The sequence below is a fragment of the Hydractinia symbiolongicarpus genome, chromosome 6 (assembly GCF_029227915.1).
Source record: "Hydractinia symbiolongicarpus strain clone_291-10 chromosome 6, HSymV2.1, whole genome shotgun sequence".
Classification (NCBI taxonomy): Eukaryota; Metazoa; Cnidaria; class Hydrozoa; order Anthoathecata; family Hydractiniidae; genus Hydractinia; species Hydractinia symbiolongicarpus.
Window position 1 is genome coordinate 10,685,672 of NC_079880.1, and position 21,402 is coordinate 10,707,073.

At 38.1% G+C, this 21,402-nt stretch overlaps 2 protein-coding genes across 2 annotated transcripts; one reads left to right on the forward strand and one right to left on the reverse strand.

Annotated features, from left to right (window-relative positions):
• Window positions 1-9,885: 9,885 nt before the first annotated feature.
• Window positions 9,886-14,440, forward strand: LOC130647424 (bone morphogenetic protein 7-like). The gene is made up of 2 exons (XM_057453276.1): window positions 9,886-10,428; window positions 13,153-14,440. Exons 1-2 carry the CDS (start codon window positions 10,095-10,097, stop codon window positions 14,031-14,033), a joined length of 1,215 nt encoding a protein of 404 aa, XP_057309259.1. The 5' UTR covers window positions 9,886-10,094; the 3' UTR covers window positions 14,034-14,440.
• Window positions 14,441-16,582: 2,142 nt separating this feature from the next.
• LOC130647839 (uncharacterized) lies at window positions 16,583-17,690 on the reverse strand. Its single transcript, XM_057453827.1, has 2 exons — window positions 17,609-17,690; window positions 16,583-17,191 (listed from the first exon to the last, which is right to left on the reverse strand). Exons 1-2 carry the CDS (start codon window positions 17,673-17,675, stop codon window positions 16,752-16,754), a joined length of 507 nt encoding a protein of 168 aa, XP_057309810.1. The 5' UTR covers window positions 17,676-17,690; the 3' UTR covers window positions 16,583-16,751.
• Window positions 17,691-21,402: the final 3,712 nt, after the last annotated feature.

Sequence of the window (21,402 nt, forward strand, 5' to 3'; positions counted from 1 at the left end):
ACTTTCGTAGCTCAAATGGGAGCTTTAAATGCACTAGGGCCCCCTTCGAAGGACCCTCTTGGAAAGCAGTACCAAAAGGAACTGAGGAGGCTATTCTGGGTAAATAATTTCAATAATAATAATAATAATAATATCGCTAAATGCAAATTCACAGGACATTCTTTGGAGCCCTGGAGGTCCTTGGAGCCCTTCAAAGGAAGGTAAACAGGAGTGTCAAAACTCTGGGTTAACATGTCCCCCCCCAAGCATTTAGCTCTTTGGCGGGAAGCAGGGCCAGAATTTTAGACTTTTTGCCATCCAGTAGGCAGTCGTCTTCATCCAATTGCGGGCAAACGAGTCTCAACCTGTGGTTAACATCGGTCCTGTAATAAGCATCATGGTTACTGCTTGTGTAGTACTGTTTTGCGTGATCGTAGGGTAGGCCTAAAAGCTCTTGTAGGGGTCTATGAATAACCACCGTATACCCGTCACTGACACGGAATCTGCAGAGTCCATTTTTCAGGACAAACAGTTTAATCTTGTCTTCCGCTTGGCTATTGACAATACTCGCAATGTCCTCTATTCTCTACAGAACATTCATAATCTCGATACGAGTCACCCTCTGATCGGGTCCAACTTTCCGGATCGTGAAGTCATTGTTGCTGTACAGGTTAAGCCATCCTGCTCGAATACTGATGGATTTCAGGAAAATTCTCGTATCTTGTCTAAGATAGTCCTCGAAAATCGTAAGCTTTTCGATATCGGTGATGTACAGCTGTTTCATCCTTTGTTTTAAAACAAAGAATGAATATATACCAATACAACCCCAAGGCAAACTATAAAAGTAAAAAAATGGGGGGTGGCCGCTTGGTGTAAACAACTTGGAACACCAAGATCTCTACCTGTCCACGGAGTCAGATATCTTTGTGGTATTCCCGGAGTTTACCAAGTATGCTATCAAGGTTTCAACAACCTACTTTGATGACCCCGTTCATTCGGATCCCTTACATAGTCCAAAGGATGTTGGGTGTAGAACAGCTACCCATAGACGATACCTTTGATGACAGGTTCATTCCCCAAATCAATATCGACCAAACGTCTATTTGGTATCGGAAAGTTGAGTATATCGCCTATTGTGGCGATATCAGCCAAATCCGATAGCTTCAAATCCTTATCCTTGATGATCTGGTAGCAGAGTGCTCCATAGTCGTTCTAATTAGCCTCAACGATATAGAGCCCTAGACGTTCAATATCATCCTCGAGATCATCATCGATCTCGTTTCTTGCAAATGTTGCCCATGCTTTTTCGCCTGACGCTGCCCTGTGTAAAAGATCCTCGTCCGTGGGGTATTTAAAACCTTCCTAGTCTACTCCACCTCGATACCTAAAATTTCCAGGCAGGTAGGTCAATAACTGGTCACTGACCCTGCGTTGATACAGCAATGTAGTACGGGTACCTGAATGTTGTACTTATTGTAAATTGATTTTGTTTTATATATGCTTCCATATTGTTGATATTTCAATACCTTTTAACATACGCCCAAAAAGGTCAAAAATGATATCCCATGCTATATGATGTGGGGCAGTCATGATAACAAATACATCATACGGATTTTTAGCCTTACCAAAGGGGCCCGTGGGAGATGCCCCACTTCTGCCTATAATTTTTACTACCCGCAAGAGTAGTAAAATAAAATTAGCGTCTACCTGATCCTCCAGTGCCGGAACACCCAGGTCATCCCGAGTAAGGTCAATAAGCCCGAAATGGTTCCTATACGTTCTACATGCCCATCTTCTTCAAAACGATTAAAGGCGTGTATGCCATTTGGGTTGTCGATGATAACAATCTCTTCGGACTTTGGGTTGTTGTCCTTGAACCATCTCCTTTAAGTAGGAACTATATGTATTTGAACACGCGAACAGTAGTAGGGAAGATGATGATGATACCCGTCATCGTGCTGTGAGGTATATTTTCTATATACATGATAATGTTGTCCTTTCCGGGATCTTGAGCATGTGGTACGTACCGTTCTTTGATCCTCGCATTGTTAAGATCGTTCTCGAGAATGGCAATCTCCATATCTTTTTCTTCGAGGGATTGACGCTGTATTTGATCACGGATTTTTGGGGACATCGTGTTGCAGCAGTATTTCCTAAACCTTCTTACTTCTTCTTACGTCGTACTTTTGAGTGTCCCCTATACTCCACACGAAAACCACGTTGCGTTTTTCGGCAAGAAGTAGGGCCTGTGAAAATTGTCGTATGCGGATTTCTCACGACATCCAACATTTTATTTCAATAATTCGACCACTTCCTGTCGTGAATTTTGGGATATATTGCAGCACAGCCCGAACCTATCAATACACCCCCATGCTTGTTTTCCAAGGACGGGCATGGCATAGCTTGGTATTTCGAGCTTGATATTTGAGGGGTGGTGGAGTATATATTAATTTACCCTGTAGATACCTCAATACCTTGCGGTACCTCTCGACGAGCCGTGCCTTCTCCGGACTCCTTCTCCATCTCCGATGAGTTCAGTATACTAATATATAATGTCGTATGTATTTCCTATTGAAACCCCTGAATCTCACTATAATAGCAAGGGGGTCTATTTCATATTCAATGTCTTCGATGTCTTTATTTTTGACACCCCGCTTCTCCTTCGCTTTGGCCAGGCAGTCTATACAGGTCTTCGTCCGACCATTACCCCTGATTTTTAACTTGTCCGGGGGAAGTGTTTTTTTACAGCATCTACAATGTTTTGTTGTCATTTAATATTGCGTCTTGAGCACTTGACTCCTTCCATAACTCATGCTTGTCCACCCTATTTGGGCTTCGGCACTATACTTACCGGCAACCATTTGGAGAATGGGGCTCGGAATGGGCTGCCGGTGTGGTGTTTTGGGATTCATTTTTACCCCTGCTAAGCATATACCAGACGCCTACTCCTATCGCCGATATGGCTAGTGTTCCTACTCCATAGATGTGAACCGACTGTACGGAACTTGCCCAAGAAGAGGTTTTGACTTCAGGCTCTATAGTACCCTCTTGTTGTTTTATTTCTTCCTTCTTCTTCTTCATCAATGCTGCCAATTTGTGTCCCTGTACAACTCTTCCCGGATGCTTTGGTGGTTTTTTAATGACTCTCTCCTCTTGTTTCCGATCTTCTTCACTCATTTTATTATAGCACGGTCTCCTCCACCGTATCCGCCTCCATCACCACCTCCTGTTTCTTTTTGCTCTTATGTCTGGCCGTGTGTCCTGCTACCAGGAGTGGGGCTAAACACCTCCCGATGGTGCAGTACACAAGAATTCCTAAATCGGTCATGGAGTCCGGATTATCGGGTCTTCTTCGATATCCTTTCGCAGTTCCTCGACAATGTCGATATTCACAAAGTTCCCAATCATATTGGCATATAGGCTAATTGTTTGAGTAGACAGTGCTTTTGCCGTCTTTTCTCCATTTTCCCGGAGCTCGCGTTGTACGTATTCTGTATGGATCTTTTCTACTGCCTCATCAGGGGCCTTGTCAATGGAGCCCTCTGTAGATTTTTAGTAGGTGACCCTTGCCTTTGCGAAAGGCCTCTTTCAGAACCTGACGCTTATTGGGGGGGGGGTCCATATGTTCATATTCTGCAGAGGCACTGTCAAAGACTTGTGCGATATCAGACATCCTTTTTATTATATGTCGATATCGAAAGAAGAAAAATGCGATCAGGGCATACGGTAGTATTACAGCAATATACAAACACACTTCCATTTTATTCCCTTAAACCACAAGCGGGGAGGTATGTATACCATCGTCATGTACAAATCGCTTGTCATAAAACGCCGAGAGTCCGAGCTTGTTTTGTTCGTACGTGATCATACCCTGCTCATGTACCCGAAAACCTACGTTTTTGGCCATGTCCAAACCATCCTTCAGCGCACTCAGGTATCTACCCCAGGTCACAACATCTTTGACATGCCCTTACATGAGAATTTAGTACCCTCTTTACCCTCAACAAAATAGCACTTGGCTGTCAGGGCAATCACCCGAAACCCAATAAATTCCGCCTTAAATAACCCTCCATTCGACTCGAGTACTTATCGGTGACGAGCCAGTTTTGTACGTCTTTGTCGTACTCGTCAAGTAGTTTGGGGCGAATGACATCTCGTAACTCTTCTCCAGAGATGGAAAAATACGCACTGTCGGTGTCCATGTAATTGTACTCAAAGTCCCGACGACTCACATACTTGTCCAGAAAATCGTGGTAAAATTCGAGCATGTGGAGTTTGGCCAATTGATATACCTCGATACCACACTGTTAAGCTCTATCAATAGTACACTTGTGTTTGCCTTTTCTAAGCTCATATGCATCTACAATCTCTTCAAGATCCTCTAGGTACGGACTTCGTAGGGCTGCATCAATCTCCTTTTCATCCCTCATAAATGTAGTATTTGAAAGTCTCGCAAGATCCTCTATCATCTTGCCATAAAACAAGTTACCTTTAATTGCCGAAGGGCCTACCCCTGGCATACTTTAGAAACTGGTAAAAGGCAGTCACTTTCACCCCATGCTCAAGGTACCATTTTAGCACAAGGGTATACAGTAGGATTTTTCAGCCTTTAGCAACCCCAGAAGCTTACGTGTACCCAGAACACGCTTGCGACCCGTAGTTTTTAAGTATTCGTTTATGTGCTCGGGGATTTGATCATCAGGTATTTCCTTGACGACAAACAGGGGAGCCATTTCACTAAACTTTTCGCGCAGATTTTCGGATACCTCGTTATCAACCTGGGCAAACCCAAACAACGATTCATCTACCACACCTCGCGCTAGTAGCTCTTAGTTATGTCCTGATGTCAGTGTGGGCACCTTGATCAACTGTTCCTTCCCACAAGGAAAGTCTTGCATCAAGGTACTTGGGTAGAGCATGTTTGCATCATACCCTAGAATGGTCTTGCACTTGTGGGTTTCCTTGTACACGTGAGATATGATGCCCGTCACGTTTCGTTCGTGGTATCTACAGAATACGATCGCGGGACCACCCACCATCCCCGTCCGTAGGAGCTCATAGGCTTCATTCCTCGTACATTTTTCACATGTTTTCCGTACCTCCTCGCAGGCCTTACAAGTCTTGCTATAACAAGAGTCCTTACACCTATGCCTGCATGGGTCTCCCGGAGCGTATAGCTCTAACTTTGGGTTCAGTCGTAGAGACCTGTTCAATACGTAGCGCATCGACACGCCTGGAATACTGACCGCATCCTTCAAAATATCTATCTAGTCATCGTAATACTGCAACCTTGTCTTGTCCACGGCTTTAATAAACGGTTCCACATTGGCTAGGTTGTACTCACGCAACCAGTCCATCATGGTGACCCGCCTGTAGAACCCGGCGCAGAATGTCTCGTACACTTCGCGAGATAGTGTGTTTCTTCCACCTAGACGGCTATAAAAATCCTCATGCGCGACAGGTCCAACATGGTCCAACTTCTCGTGGCTCGTCAACCATTCATATGGAAACACAAGCTTTTCGAGCTTACATTCCAACGACCGTCATAGCTTAGACCAGGAGCAAGGAAATCTTTGAAATCTAGAAATTTAAACCTTGAGGTAGTAAGGAACATGTAGTCATTATCTTTTTTCGCCACCTTCATCTTATCGTCTTACGCGATCTATTCGACAAATACCGCTTGATCAGGTTGATGTCGTACTTGCCGGAATTAAACCCTATTAAGGCTAGTTGATTTACCCACCCATCCCACAACTTCTGGTTCTTTTTGGAGAGCATATCAAAGTCGTCAGGCTTCGGGTACATTCTCTCGACCTCTTTTACAATGAAGGTATGCCTCTTTTCCAGCTCCTCCACAAACTGTTTAACCAAGATCTTGGGGTCCTCGTGCTCGATGAACGTCACCTGGCTATTCAAACTATCGGCAATACCAACACTTATCGGAACATGTTTCGAAAGGTATGTTAGATTGGATGTTTGCCGGTAATTTAAAGGTGATAGGAGGGCTTCGAAATCAAATACCAGGTAGTGAGGTTATGGTCTGAACTCCTTCTGAAAGTACCTCTTGATTTTATGTGGTTTCTCATATTCCCAAGCCGTGACGAGGTCGTAGCCCTTTTCCCGTATCGTCCTTTTCTTAGACAGGGTTGCAGTGTAATGAGTCTTGTCCGTCTTGGTTCTCCCGGATAGACAGGGACATCCGTGCAACTTACATCCATTGTACTCGTAAACAGTTTTTGTGACAGGCTCATAGCCATCAACTTTCCACTCCCTTTTGCCATCACGGATAACACGTTCACTACCATGACCGCATAAAGCATGATGAATATGCCTTCCGGTTTGTTTTGACATGTATTCTATCCATTTTGATGCATCATAGCTATACCCCTCATCGTAAAAGACATTCTCGGCCCTGCCCGGCATACGTTTGACCTTCCCCCCCTTTGCAAATGATCGTCCCCTTGACACCCTCGCATTCGCACGTAGTAATTCTCGTAGTAATTCTCGTAGTAATCTCGGGCCAGGGCGAAGGCTGTTTTTGATAGACGTTCCGTTCCCCGTACTACATCTGCCCTCTCCTTTACTGCAAGACTTCTCCAGAGGCATAGGTTGTCCGTTCTGGCATCCTCATCATCCATGGCGTACATGCACCTTTTGTTTCGCAACCAACCCGGGAGAGGGCGGCATCCCAAAAGAGGTTCACGCATACTTACCACCTTGATCTGTACGTGATTGAAGATAATTTTTCCCTCATATGCTCCCGGGGTCTCGGGGGTTCTAGTGAGTGGTAAATAAGCCTTGGTCCAGAACTCGTGATCCTCCAGATCGAGACGCTTCATCTCGCATTCTTCTACAAACGCTTCGATTTCCGCTATACTTGACAGCGACCCAGAGCTCTTTGTTTTGTGGTAATCAGACACATCGTCCCCACCCTTGCAAATATCACAGCTAAAGCTATACACAACCTTAACGCGCATTTCTATATGTGGTGTAATTTTTTGCACAATTGCGCGCTTCAGAGATTGATTCAAATGCTTGTTAAAACGCCATGTTTTGATCCTATTTCCATCCTCCAACATCTGGATATCGTCCTCGGGGGCTTGATATTCAATATCCTCCACGTAGTCCTCCCCTGCCTCCTGTTCAATCTCGTCGTGAAGCGTTGTACCTCCCGAAATTTGTTCCTTTGCCCTATTGTATTAGAATGAAACGGTATTCCGCACACTCTGTAATCGATCGGCAAGGGCGTCGCGAGTTGGTGCCACTGGTGCCGACAGGGTGCTATATAGTTTGCTGATGGCATTCCTAAGCCAACTCATCTTTATTATATACTTTTAACGTCGTCAGAGGATTTCATTCTGCCCAACTAACACAGTTATTTCCCTCTTTATTGCGAATGCGTTGATTATTAGCGGTATTCCCCCTTTTTACTCATTTTTGTATGATAGGGACTTACCCTTGATATGGATGACTAAGCACCGCTTATTAGGGATTTTTTACGCATATTAATAGATTTTTGTGCAAAGAGGCGTGACAAAAGTTGTGACGTCACAAGTGAAATTGTCTATGATAATTTTTATAAGAGTTTGACCGTGTTTTTTAAAAAGTGTGGTTATATGCCATCTCTACTCTAGCTAAAGTAAATAGAAAACAGACTACACTTTCTTCCAGTTAACTCAATCTAAGAATTTTAAATGCGATATATAAAGGACGGGCGACCCGGTGGTTTTTTCCGCTGGTTGAGGACTAGTTATAATATAGATTTGCAGAATAAGTTTCACGCAAAAATTTCACATAATTCTGTGCAAAAAAATAGTTGCATATCCTCACAGTGAAATTTTAGACATAAATAAAGACTGTGCAACATATCTTCAAAAATTGTCTCTATCGCACAAATTGGCTTTGAACATTCCCTTTGGACAACAATTTGTTAATGTACGTTGAGATCAAAGTCTATACTTTGTTAAACATATTAATATGTAAAGAGGATCGTCTTTCTTTTATCAACCATCCCAAAGTTTAGTATGAAAAAAACCTGCTGATTTAATTGGTGTACTTCTAATGAAATTTAAAGTCATTATTAAAATAATATCACAAAAACGTCTTTTTGTTAATAATTACGAGTCTTAGCGCAATTTCATAATTGTCCTACAGACACACGAAATGCAAGGTATAAAGGACAGGCGAAGCCGTGGATTGATCTACTGGCTACTGAATATTCTTTATATTAATAGCCGTTGCGCTCAACTTTTTTTCGGATCTCGCCCCACACGAATGCAGGAAAAACTGATGCGGAAATTACGTACAACGAACGAATTCTCATGGATTTTTCTACGGGTTAACGACTAGTATTTATAAAAACATCCGTATGCGCATGTGTGTGCAAATGGGCTGCGCTCTTCCTGCCCTAGCAGAGTAATTGATTTTGCGGCGCCAATGCGGAAAATAAATAAAACAAGCGAATTATTGTGGATTTTTACGCAACTACGTGTAAAGATGTACGAAATAGTCCCGAAATATGTACGTCAGGCGAACATAAAGAGCGTTTTGAATCTGTTTTATTAAGTTGAAACCAATCGCATTATTAAGCATTTTCAAAACGCAAAGAATCAAAGAAAGAAACAACGTGAGATTTGAACCACCTACATTGTCAAAACGTATCTTTTGATCAAAGTCTTTCTCCTATTAACCATGACCGAAACGACTTGTAAGAGAAAGAGGTAGCGGTCCCAAGCCCTTAGGCTGTTGCAGTCATGAAAGAGGTCATTTATGGTGATAACAAGCTTTTTCGCATTGAAAACAGAAATTTTGGTGGAAAGCTACAGCGCTTGTAAGAAGTTATTCAACAGAACATTACTTAAATTGAGTATTAAATCTGCTTTAAAACTACAGACGAATATGTAGACGAGTACAGACGAATACAGACGAGTTCAGACGAGTTACAAACGAGTTAAAGACTGGTTAAAAACAAATCACAGGCGAGTACAAAAGAGTTACAGACGAATCAAAGACGAGTACAGGCGAATTACAAATTACTCCATCGCTACTCGCAGCTCCTATTTTGACTCAGACAGATAAATAAACATACCCATGGCGAGGATTACGATATAGATTCAAATACTGTTTCATTGACAAAAAAATGACTGTGTTAAAAAGACAAGGCAAAGGAGAGACAAACAAAGGGGAAATCTATTCACCCTTTGCACCAATTAGCGGTTTAGTAAACACATGAGAAGTTGTTATTTTTACTGCCTGCGTGAAATACACCTAATATAAGAAACATACAGCGTGCGATGCGACATCAAATACGTGACTGGTGCGTCACGTTACAACATTTGACTTCTGAAATCTTAGTTGGCTGATCAAAAGAGAGAAGAAATTTATATGGGACTATAAACTTTACCACGTGTAAGCTAAACACAGGATGGTTTGAGGTCGTTTTAATTAAACAAACCAAGATAATTAGACGGAAAGAAAAAGCATGGAACAAATGACAAAGTTAGATACACTCCACAAACCAAAAACGATGTTTCCGACGATCTTATCAACCTAAAAATGACGTTAAAAAGTATATTTAAGGCCTGTTTCTCACTAGAAAGTTATCGCACACAAAAAGCATCTAAATGTTTTTTTTTGTATCAGCGTATTTTTCTTTGGATAATCTTTAACATGTATCAGATATAACACAATCCAATTACAATATCTGATATTAAATTATCAGAAATGTTACATTAATTATCTCCAATTCAACATAAATTATTATAAGTTCAATATAAATTATCATAAATTAAGCGTAAAAACAACATTATGGACAATTACAAACACTTGAAGTTTTGTGTACTTATCTGAAGTGGTCCTGCTGCGATGTTTAGAGTATGATTGACAACTTAATTCGTGATAAAAGGAGACGAAAGTGGCTCCTGACCGCGTCATAGATACCGAAACGATAAAACAAAAACTACAAGTGGCAGGAGATTTTTGTTAGAACGTTAAATTGTTTAAAACTTTATGTTGATCAACGTGAAGAACAAACTGATTCTAACAGAGAGAAAAAAAAGGTTACAAAAGACAGACTGGATTTTTAAGAATTAAACTTCTGTTATACTCAAATCAAAATGAGACTACTACAGATGTGTATTTATATTTATGGTGTATTTGAAATGATACAGCATGAAGTGATGTGTATTCCACAAGGCACTCGTAGTGAGATTGAGAAAAATGTACTCGAAATTTTCGGTATGGATAACCGACCACGTCCGGACCTGATCCAGTCTTTTTCACGGGATGTGACATCATCTGCCAAGAAGTATATGATTGGCTTATACGAGACTGTGCAAGAAAAAGCTGTCTCTCAAAATACGACAGAAAGTACGATGAACACGACAGTTACGGGAAACAGTACCGACTTGTTGCACAAGGCCGACACGATAATTAGTTTTGTTAATAACGGTAAGAGCTTTCACTCCACTAGCTGTTTATTTCGTAACAATTTGGGTTATCAAGTAAATATACTTCAGATTGGTCAAAAACGTCAGGTTAAGCTTGGAACACTCAGTCCCAAAAATTATTTTATTAATAATCTAATAATGATAATAAAGATTGCAAAACACAATATTTATACAAAATATTTAAATAAGTCATTTTAAAAACAAATACAAAAATCCCCATAATAAATAAACGTTCGACCATTGACCACAGAGCTTCTAAAATTTGCCTAATTAATATACATAGTGTAAAGAGAGTTTTAAAAATAGAAAATAATCCAGCTATAAAGTTTTCTTTTGATCTCAGGAAAAATCGAGATTTTTATCTTTTACGTCAGGGTAAAAAGGATAATGACAATCTTTTGACAATCGTGTTTTAAATGAAAACGATTTTACGGCATAAAATACGGCACACAAACGATTTCACGGCATATAATACGGCACACAAACGATTTCACGGCATATAATACGACACACAAACGACTTCACGACATATAATACAGCACACAAACGATTTCACGGCATATAATACGGCACACAAACGATTTCACAACATATAATACTGCACACAAACGATTTCACGGCACTTGATACAGCATATTAATTTTTATCAGAACCAAATCTTTTTTGATGCCACTTTAAGGGTTTTAGGATATTCATACTGTGTTTAAATATAATACGATTGTCATTATGTATTGAATTATATATTAATTTGGGCATATAACTTCACAATAAAAATAAGTACGAGATGCTTGATTGAATTACACTGCAATCTCATAGATTTGGAGAGTAGCCGATCATACTAAAATATCATACGTGGTCTAGTTGACGGTCATACTAAAATGTCATACATGGACTGGGTGACGAAGGATTTCCACAAATAGAAACTTTTTCTGTTGTTGTTGGAAAGACAGAAGTCAATGTTATTGTTTAATGACCCCAAGTTGAATCATTAATCCGCCATCTCCCTCCCTTTTCCAGCTCATTTTTCGTGTGCCAGATTTGTTATGAATAATTCGTCACATTGCTTAGCCAAAATAATTCGTCATATCATCTCCGTTTAGTCGAGTTTTGTCTCGCTTAGTCAAATTAATTTGTCTCCTTTAGTCAAATTAATTCGCCTTATTAAGTCAAACTAATTCGTCTTGTTTAGACAACCCATAAAGTAAGAACTGTAACGAAATACTTTTTATTAAACAAACCAACATGAGTGGGGACTGTTCAATACTTACGTAACGTTAAACTTCCCTTTTCAGAAACACCTACCCTCTCATGACGCTTCGTCACGTTTTTACTTAAGACATCATAATAATTAAATCACACTAGAAGACAACACTTACCCCCTCTCCCCTACCCCGCTCCCTCACTACCCCTACCCCCGAAAAAGAACAAACAAAATCCTGGGATCATGAGCAGGTGCAAGCCACAGAATCTGTTTATCGAAATCAAAATTTGGCCGAACCTTTTTCAAAATAAAATACTTTGCTGCTGAAAATTTTGTTAGTGATAATGCGTTTTCAAAAAATTAGTTTAAAAAAACTTTTAAAACAGATAACCATCGTTGGATATTTATTTTTGTCATCAGATTAAGGTACAATTATGTGAAGTTGTAATTTTCCTAGAAGAGTTTTCCACAACATTAGGATTTGAATTGAGGAAAAGTTTTAACTTTTAATTGGACGATGCAATATGTCTGTCTTCTCATAAAAACGTTTGCTTATAACTTTCTAGGTAGATCCCAAGTTTTTATACTTTTTATAACTGTGTGTAAATCTGTATATTTTTGTTATTTATTCAGGTGTAATTAAATTGAAGTATATCTAAATTGCGTTATTTGTCGCCCATATTTAATACTTTTCAGACCAGGTTACTTTAACCCCTTTTTTATATAGGAACAATGTTATAAGAACATGAACCTTAGACTCACAATCCCAGACTCAAATCATTGTTTTTACAACTAAAACTACTCAAGAAATGGAATAGTCAAAAAGCCTAAAAAAGCGGTTAAGTCACATAGTTTTGCGCAATTATTCAATCATTTATCCTGTTTTTAAATTGGAAATCTCAGCCTTGGGTCGACCATTGGACGTTTTGCTCTGTGGAAAGTTTCTCTTGACAAGGCGGAAATCTTCAAGCCTTGAGGCTTCTTGTCTATTTTTAATATATACTTAGTAAATTTACCCTTCTCTCTCACATTTGTTTGGATATAGTCTGTTTGGGTATGTTTGTTATCTTCTTTGTCTATTATATAAATATTTTTCTTTTAAATAGTTTTCTACTTTTTAACATATCTATAGTAACTTTAGAGCATATTTTATATATAATTTATTTTTTAAATCATTACTTTTATATTTTAAACAGGACACATATTTATAGCAGTTTTTTAAAACTGAAATGTACATATCCTGTATAAATATTCTGATAAATAAAAAAAAATAAAAAAAAATAAAAAAGACAATGAATGGCCACGTTTCAGTAGAACGTAGTTGCTCAAAATGTTGACGAAAATGTTGACCGAGAATTTTGATCGATTTGCCCCGTGCTCGACCACTTCAGCGTTGGGAACACTGTTTGGGCAAAGATTAGAACTAGATCTATTTAGGATTGCTGAAATAAGTTCTGGAGTTACAGAAGAGAAAACAACTAAAAAATGTATTTTACATGTTTAAATTGTCCTAAATCTTTTTAGGGCTTGTTCCCCGTCCAAACGCAAGCGATGAAGACGGCGCAATGTTTTTTGACGTCGAGTCAAATCTCGTGATCGAAGACACATTAGCATCGGAGGTTCGCATATTTCTGAATGTGAGTAAAAAGAAGCTAGCTGATAACGTCTTAAGAGTGACTGTATACAAAATTATTATTCCGAAAACGCGATATCTGGTATTGGCTTCCCGCATAGTTAATGCGACAGAATCGCAGTGGCATGAATTTGACGTCCTTAAAGCGTCAATATCGTGGAAAGAAGATCCGTCACAAAACAACGGTATTCTTGTTGTTTGCGAAACATTGACCAATCAAGTCAAAGCGTTTAAAGAATGTGGACTCATTGACCTTCGCAGTGACGACGAGAACAGGCCTTTTTTGGTTTCTTTTTATCACTCTGGAGATGAGGATGAAATCTTAGCCGAGCAGTTACCCGAGGATGGAGACACCGATTATAAAACACAAGCGAGGGAGAGAAGACGTAGAAATTTGGATCATTTATTTCCGAGAGGCTCAATGTCTGGGAGTTTTCGTAACTTGAAACGTCATAACTCCACATGCGGGAGACACCCACTGTATATAGCATTCAGAGATCTAGGTTGGAACGATTGGATAATAGCACCAGAAGGATATAAAGCTGCGTACTGCGGTGGAGAGTGCAAATTCCCGTTACATGAGAACATGAACGCAAGTAATCATGCCATTATACAAACATTAGTCCACATGATGATGCCAGAGAAAATTCCTGAGCCCTGTTGTGCCCCAGTACGGCTTGAGCCGTTAAAGGTACTCTACTTAGATAGATCCAATAACGTAGTCATGAAAACCTACTCTGACATGATTGTAAATGATTGCGGTTGTCAATAATACTAAAATAGCTTGCTACGTGTGAAATAATTTCACTAACATTAAAAAGAGTTGTCAACTTTTCGAGATGGTGAATTGCCACTTCATATAAATTTCGAGTCAAGTATCGAAACTGAAGAAACCTCTTTACCAGCCAGGGGATATGTTATTTTTTGTAATATATATATAATGACATATTTAATATATATTTTTAACTTATCTCTGATAAATTTTAATTTAAACGTGCTTCACTTTTGAGCGATTCCAATATGGCATGAAAAGTTCCACAACAGGGCACCTTGTTTGTGTATAATTATTGTAATTTAAAAAAATGTTTTAAAACTCACATTTGTAAGCATATGTAAAAGTAAAATGCTATCCGATATTGTAAAAAACAGAGCTTTTTAATTGTTTCCTTAATCTCTTTCCTAATTGCTTTTTTACTTTCCGATACATGGCCTGTCTCAACAACTTCGTCCCTAGGCCATTTTGTATCTTATACGAATGTTCATGCTCATATCGCTGTTTATGACAGAAAAGATACAAGACAACTTCGTCCCCAGGCTATTTGCTTTTCAACGGCGCTGCGCTTTCTGATAGTTCTAGCCACAGTAAATAGTGTTGGGATGGTGCTTGGATAAACGATGCCCTGAGGACGAGGTTGATGTCTTAGATGTTTGAATAAACGCCCGAACGTCTCGAAGGCGTCTAAATAAAATATTATTATTTCTTTAACGAGCTTTCAGTGCTTTTTTGTTTATTGCTGAGTTTTTTCATGACGCAAAAATTCCAAAAAACAAGTCCAAACTCCACTCTAGTTAATGACCCTTTTAATATTAACATTAATTGCATATTTCAACTATGAGTTCACTTGTGTATGTTAAATTGTGTATTTACAATGCTAACATCTCCTTAATTTAATCACATACAGAGATACACAACCTCGTCCCCAGGGCTTGTCAGGCTTTTTATATTTGGATGGCCGTTCAAATATAAAAAACGAAGTTGAGAGATACACTGTTGTTGCGGTTGTGTACAGCCTAACGCTGTTTAACAAATAATAAAACCTCTATATAGCGGCAGAGATTTTTGCTTGTGGACGTTTTTTCTAAATCGGCTTATTGTTCTAACTAGTCGTTAGCCCGTGGAAAATCCACGGGTTCGCCCGTCCTTTTTATACCGCATTGCGTGCTCTTGCTATTGCGCAGCTAAGCTACCATTTTGCGTGACAGACAGACAGACGTATACGGGTATTATAATATAGAAAACCTGCCCTGCGGTGTTAGGTTAAAATCAAATCCATCGCCAAGAGCGTATTTCAAATATGACATCTTTCATGCAAAAATGCAATCTCGTTCCCAGGACTTCTTTTTCTGATATCTAGAAAGCGAAAAAGAAGTTCTGAGAACGAGATTGGCAAAAAACGGACAAAAAAGTTTAAAAATTTTTATTATTATTTTTATTACTATTATTAAAAGACTTTCTTCTGGCATATCCATGTATAAATATACACAGCACTTTATCCAAAATTGAAAAAAAGATGAGATTACTGAAGTTTAAAAAATGTATAGACATGCTTACACTAAAATTTCTAACATAAATATTAAAGTTATTGTTAAAAGAAAAAAAAGCATTTAGTAAAAAACGTTACACAGTAGATAGGCGACATATTTCTTGACCAATCATTTGGCAGTTTTTGTACACACACTAGAATAGCCTGAAGTGCAGAAACTTATCATAAATTTCACAAAAAGTAGGTTATGGAAATGGTTGATACATAAGACTAGCCAGTGGCCCGTGAAAAAAATGCACAGATCCTTTTTATACCGCACTTGCGGTACCATTTTGCGTGACAGACGTAAACGGGTATTAACATATAAGACTAGTCGTTAGCCTGTAGAAAAATCCACGGGTTAGCCCATCCTTTTTATACCGCATTGCGTGCGTTTCGCTACTTGCGCAGCTAAGCTACCATTTTGCGTGACAGACAGACGGACAGACGTATACGGGTATTATAATATAGATAGTCGTTAACCCGTGGAAAAATCCACGAGGTCGCCCGTTGCGTTCGCTCGTTCTTTATATTTAACCGTCGCAACAAAGTGGATAAAAATATATCACATTTGGTATTCGTGCACAATTTAAAAATTTCGTGTTTCCGTTACGGGACGCCGCTTTTGCGGACACACAGACAGACAGAAGACGGCTATTATTAAAGAGATAATAAATGATATAAAATACAAATAACATTTACTATAAAGAAAAATTCCATTCGCAGGTGCAAGTAGAAGACGTGAATCGACTTACACTGTTTGTCCAAATTTTTTGTAAGTAAAATGTACGACTAATTGTAAGTAAAAGGTACGACTAACAAAAAATAAGGTCGAATAATGAATTGAGGAAATTTAAATATAGTCAAAAAGTCGATTTTACTAAGATTTGCAAATGTTATCAATTTGAGCAAAAAATTAAACCAGTTTCTTGGTAAGGCTATATAATATAGATTTCTCATTCTTTTTTCATACTATTGGAGTGTTTTCATCAATAAAGATTTTGAAGTATCCTTTTTTACTAACTTCCATTCTTTGCTGTGATTTCCTACCTGACTAAATATTAGGACCAATGAAAGATTGAACCGACAAAATTAGGGCCGATCAGAAATGATAAGGAGATAACTGTGTTAAGTGTTATATTGTCACCATAAAAACACACGTTTAATCAAAAAAATCGCGATAACAACTAATCGCAAAATACAGCATAAACATTCGCACACGATCTCCCTTCATTGTTATATTCAGATTTATCTTTTATATCCTGTAAATGCCAAATTCTCAACTCGTCACCAACCTTTACCGTGGTGTTGTACACATCGAATTGAATGAAAGCCGAATTTTGATCAAATCCTGGCAGTTTGTAGGAATATCTTTTTGGCATGGTCTCCGGTGCTATGATTTCATTTTCTTTATTTGTAATGATAATATAAATTTCACCAGCGGTTACGCAGCATCCCCATTTTGAACCGCTACTACAGCGATGCATGTTACAGTTTAATGACGCTTCACCTGTGTGTAGCAGTCTCAATTTTGTAAGCACGCCAGTTGAACGAAGTATTATACTACCATAGTTGTTACCCTTTGCACCAAAGCAAACATGGCCAGCTTGCAATTCCCAATCGTTTTCTAGATATTTGGTAATATGGAAGTTATATATAAATTTCAACGTTAAAATAGAATTCCAAAGAACAACATTCTGAATTCTAAACTGGCATAATTAGTTCAAAAGTTATAACGAGCATGCGACGGTTCTGAACTGTGTTGCTTCAAAAAATAGACTTTATTTTGGGGAAATGGTGTGTTGGTAGCGCATTCGGGTTGAGTTCGTAGGTTCGAGCCCCCACTCCAGCGACCTTCAATTGTAGTGTCGACAGCACATTTACGGCCATCTACTGATTGGATATCTCTAGCGGTAATGTAACATAGTTACAGTCAGAGGAGAAAGAACTTGTCATTATAGCGGAAGCCCCCAATGACGTTAAACTCTCTGTTACTGACTTACGTCAGAAGTAAACTACGGTAAAGAAGGCTTCGTTGACTTACCATAACAGGTACACTTGTAACCATTATTGTCACATGTGTCTTCACATGTACCATGTTGACAAGGCATGTTCCTGGCGCAGAACGGACCAAGCTAAACAAAAACAATATGTTATATTCTACATGCAATCTATCAACGCACCTTTTTGCAGAAATATAATTTCCCTAATCTTATACTAGACATTGAGAACGGCCTTAAAATAAGTACATACACCATGTTTGCCCTTTTTTGACCCTATTCCTTTCTCTGCAGAGAAGGGAGGACCCGTTTCATAGACGGCTTTAGCGAGACCGCATTAAACCGCGTCGAACTAGAACGTCTCAAAAACATCTAAAAATTGTCTTGTAAATCTCGTCTGCAGAAAGCCGTATATAGTACGTCTTGATTAGGTCAGAAGACGTCTGTATCTGAAAAAGACCAATTTTAGACGTCTTAAAAAGCGTCTAGTGCCCACTTGGTAGCCGCATATGTTTTTTAATAATCACCTGCAAATTGTTCTAGAAGTGTCGCGACATTTTGTTGCTAAAAAATTTGGCGCTAGTAACTGCTACTTCACATTGCATACCTAACGACACATTGCGTAACTAACACCGCGTTGCATACCTAACGACAAATAGAATCCACCAACGTGTGGTTCATCCGTTGTGAAACACATTACACGACACGATCCTAAACACTTGAATGTTTAAAAGAGAAAACACTGCTCGTTTTTTAAAATGAAAAAAAGCGAAATAGGATCAAACACACCCTATCTGCAAAAAAAAAAAGAAAAGAAAAAGATTAGTGCGAAAATATTTTTAAATGGTGAAGACAAAGGGAAAATCACGAAATAATGCTTTTGACTTTTACAAAAAAATCAGTTCGCAAAATAATTTGGTAAGATGATTTTAGATAAAATAATCCAGCCGTTACGACAGAAAGTTCTACGACGTATTACTGATTTATTATTGCCTCTACGGCGGAGTATTTGCTCCGCCGTAGAGGAGTTATTGTGCAAAAAAAGTAACCACGGTATCTATATATTAATACGCCTTGTGTGTGTGTGCGCACGGTGAGGCCACGTCACACAAATCACAGGTCACTTTCTTACGACGTGGCGTTACGCTAAAATTTACCAAGTTAAAGAAAACCCAAATCAGGGGGTTGCTATATAAATATTAAATTCTCTTTTCTTATTTTTTTTTTTAAATAAAATCTTTTTCCTTACTCATTAAAACTAATTTTTATTTTAATTTTAAATGGTTTTATTTGTTTTTTTGTTGTAAAAGCCCCGCTGGTCGTTTAAGATAGAATAATTAAATTTTACCCCCGGTTCACCAAGTGCGCGCCGTATCTCTCGGAAACAAAGTTTATTAACTGAAAAATGAAAACCGAAGCGAAGAAAGTTGTCTCTTTTTCAAAGTAATCCTGAAAAAAGTTATTTCAAACAAGGTTTACTCATCACGAGGTTAGATTAAAAAAGCTTATTTGCTTCTTCTATCTTTTTTGTGTTCTGGGACCGAAGTTGCTTTCTTTTAAAAAAACTATCGAATTCGAATGATGATTCGAATCTAAGAAGTAAAGAACAAAACTGTTGTCATTGTAGAGCGACTGTTGATGTCGAGCGAGAATAAAAAAAGTTTATGTTGTTCCTAGAAATATTTGTTATAAAGAAGAAAAACGTACGATAATATAACGTCAAAAAGAGAACTGATTGTAGCTAGCTATACATTTTCAATTTGTTTTCTTTGGGATGAAGCGAAGTTTAATAATCGAAGTAAAAAACTGATTGGTCTTTTATCCAGAGACGCTATCTAACTGAGAAAGCCAAAGAAAGGCAGGTGTGTTGTTTAGTTTATCTGGTAAAGAGATAAGTTTAGGTGTGTAGGTTTTTTTTTAACCGTTTTAACTTTCAGAGCTCAGCTTTTCCTTTAAATTTTTAGTTCCTTGTTGCGTCTGAGCTTAAATGCGTTTTCTTTTGACACAATTTTTATAAGAATCTAAAATGTAAAGCGACGTTTTTAAGCCGTTTACACGCTTGCAGCTAAACTTTCCCTTTAATATGAAGTTAAATTTGTTTTGTCTTTGCCTGAACATATTTAACGTTTTTTGTAAGAATATACTCTAAACAATGGGTCAGAATATCCTAAGAATATGTCTAAGCTTGGTTGTTTCTTTTAATATAAAAATTTGTATGACTGAACCTTTTTATCTCCAAAACAATGGGCAAGTACACCAGGGAAAGCTAAGAACATGAAGGCCGAAACGAAAAAAAAAACACTATTCTTATAAAATACAGCGCGTATATAATAGAGAAGAGTTTATATAAAATGTAGAAAGTATTTTTTCGTTGTTACTGTTTTTAACGCTACGAAGTGGTTGATGTGGTTATAATAAACCTTAATGTAAACAAAGTTAAATCAATGTTTACATCTGTTACGTTACCGTTTAAAATAATATTCGATTCTTCAATTCGAAAACACTGCATTGTTATCATGCACTGCACGTTTGCGCATTGGGAAGGTTGCTATATGCAATAGACTAAATAGCTAATTTGGTATGATGCATTAGAATCTGTACGTTGTGGAAACTTTGCAATAACCTTATTTGTGTGACTTATCGATTTTTTCTAATGTCTGGTATACCATTTTCCCTTTTATATTTCGGGTATGGCAAAGCAAGTATATAGTTTTAACAGATTTGATAGCCACCTTCGATTTTGTTAAACTTTTTGCATTTTTATTTGTTGCTGGACATGCTTATATTTTTAAGCGTTCTGTTTCAGCGGGTACAAATATAACGCAGATTGTGAGCAACTTCAATCCCAGGGTTTTTTTCTCTTTTATTGTTATTTTTTTATTGCTGCACATATTTATTTTTTTGGACGTTTTGTTCTAGTGGTTATTGGTATCTCTTACATCGGTTTAATGAGAGATTCAGTGGATTCCCCCACGGGTATTCAGCTAGTTATTAATTAATTATTTTAACTGACCCAGATAAAGACGAAAGAAAAATATGAAAGTAGAAAAATGAGTTCAAGTTTGTAAACACCGCTTTTTTGAAAACTAGACGAAACGTAAAAATCAATAAAAACAACTATTTTTGAAGAATTTTAGCCTGTTGAAACTCCTTGTAAGCAAATACAAATCCAACTTCATAAAATTTCAGATCACAAAAACAAATAACAAACGACCTGGCGAAAGCAACTGAACATAAATAACAATTCAAAATGATTTATTTGTAAAAATATTATGTTTTGTACCTTTTGTACCGTTCAACAGGCTAGTTCTGTTATTAACACTCAAAAACTAATAATTCACGTACAGCTACAATAGACTGGTGCCCTTCCGTGCTTCACTAGTTTCGATAGTAAAAACGGCGACAAAAAAAGAAGCCAATTTTAAAGTTCTGCCGGCTAAAGCCATAGAACAATGAGCGACAGTGAAGTTAAAAGGTGTCAAAAAAGTAACCGGTCGATTATCATTATCGCCGTGGGATACCTCAGCGAAAAGTTGCTCCGATGTAACTGTGTGTTGTGTTTTGTTGCGGAACAAGTTTGATATGTAACTAAAAGACACTTTTTTTATCATCCTGCCAAAATCTTGTTCACTTCGTGTTAAAAAAATGTAAAAGGGGTGAATGACAAGTGTTAGATAGTTGTCTAGTTTGTATCGCACAAAGTCAAAGCTATTGTATGCGTTTATCTTTTGACAACAGGCCTACTCAAATCAAACGCAGAAGGCTTTCTGTATAAGCTGAATTGTAACAAATGCTGTAACCCGCTCCTTCAAACCTATATAAGTCAAACCACGCCAAC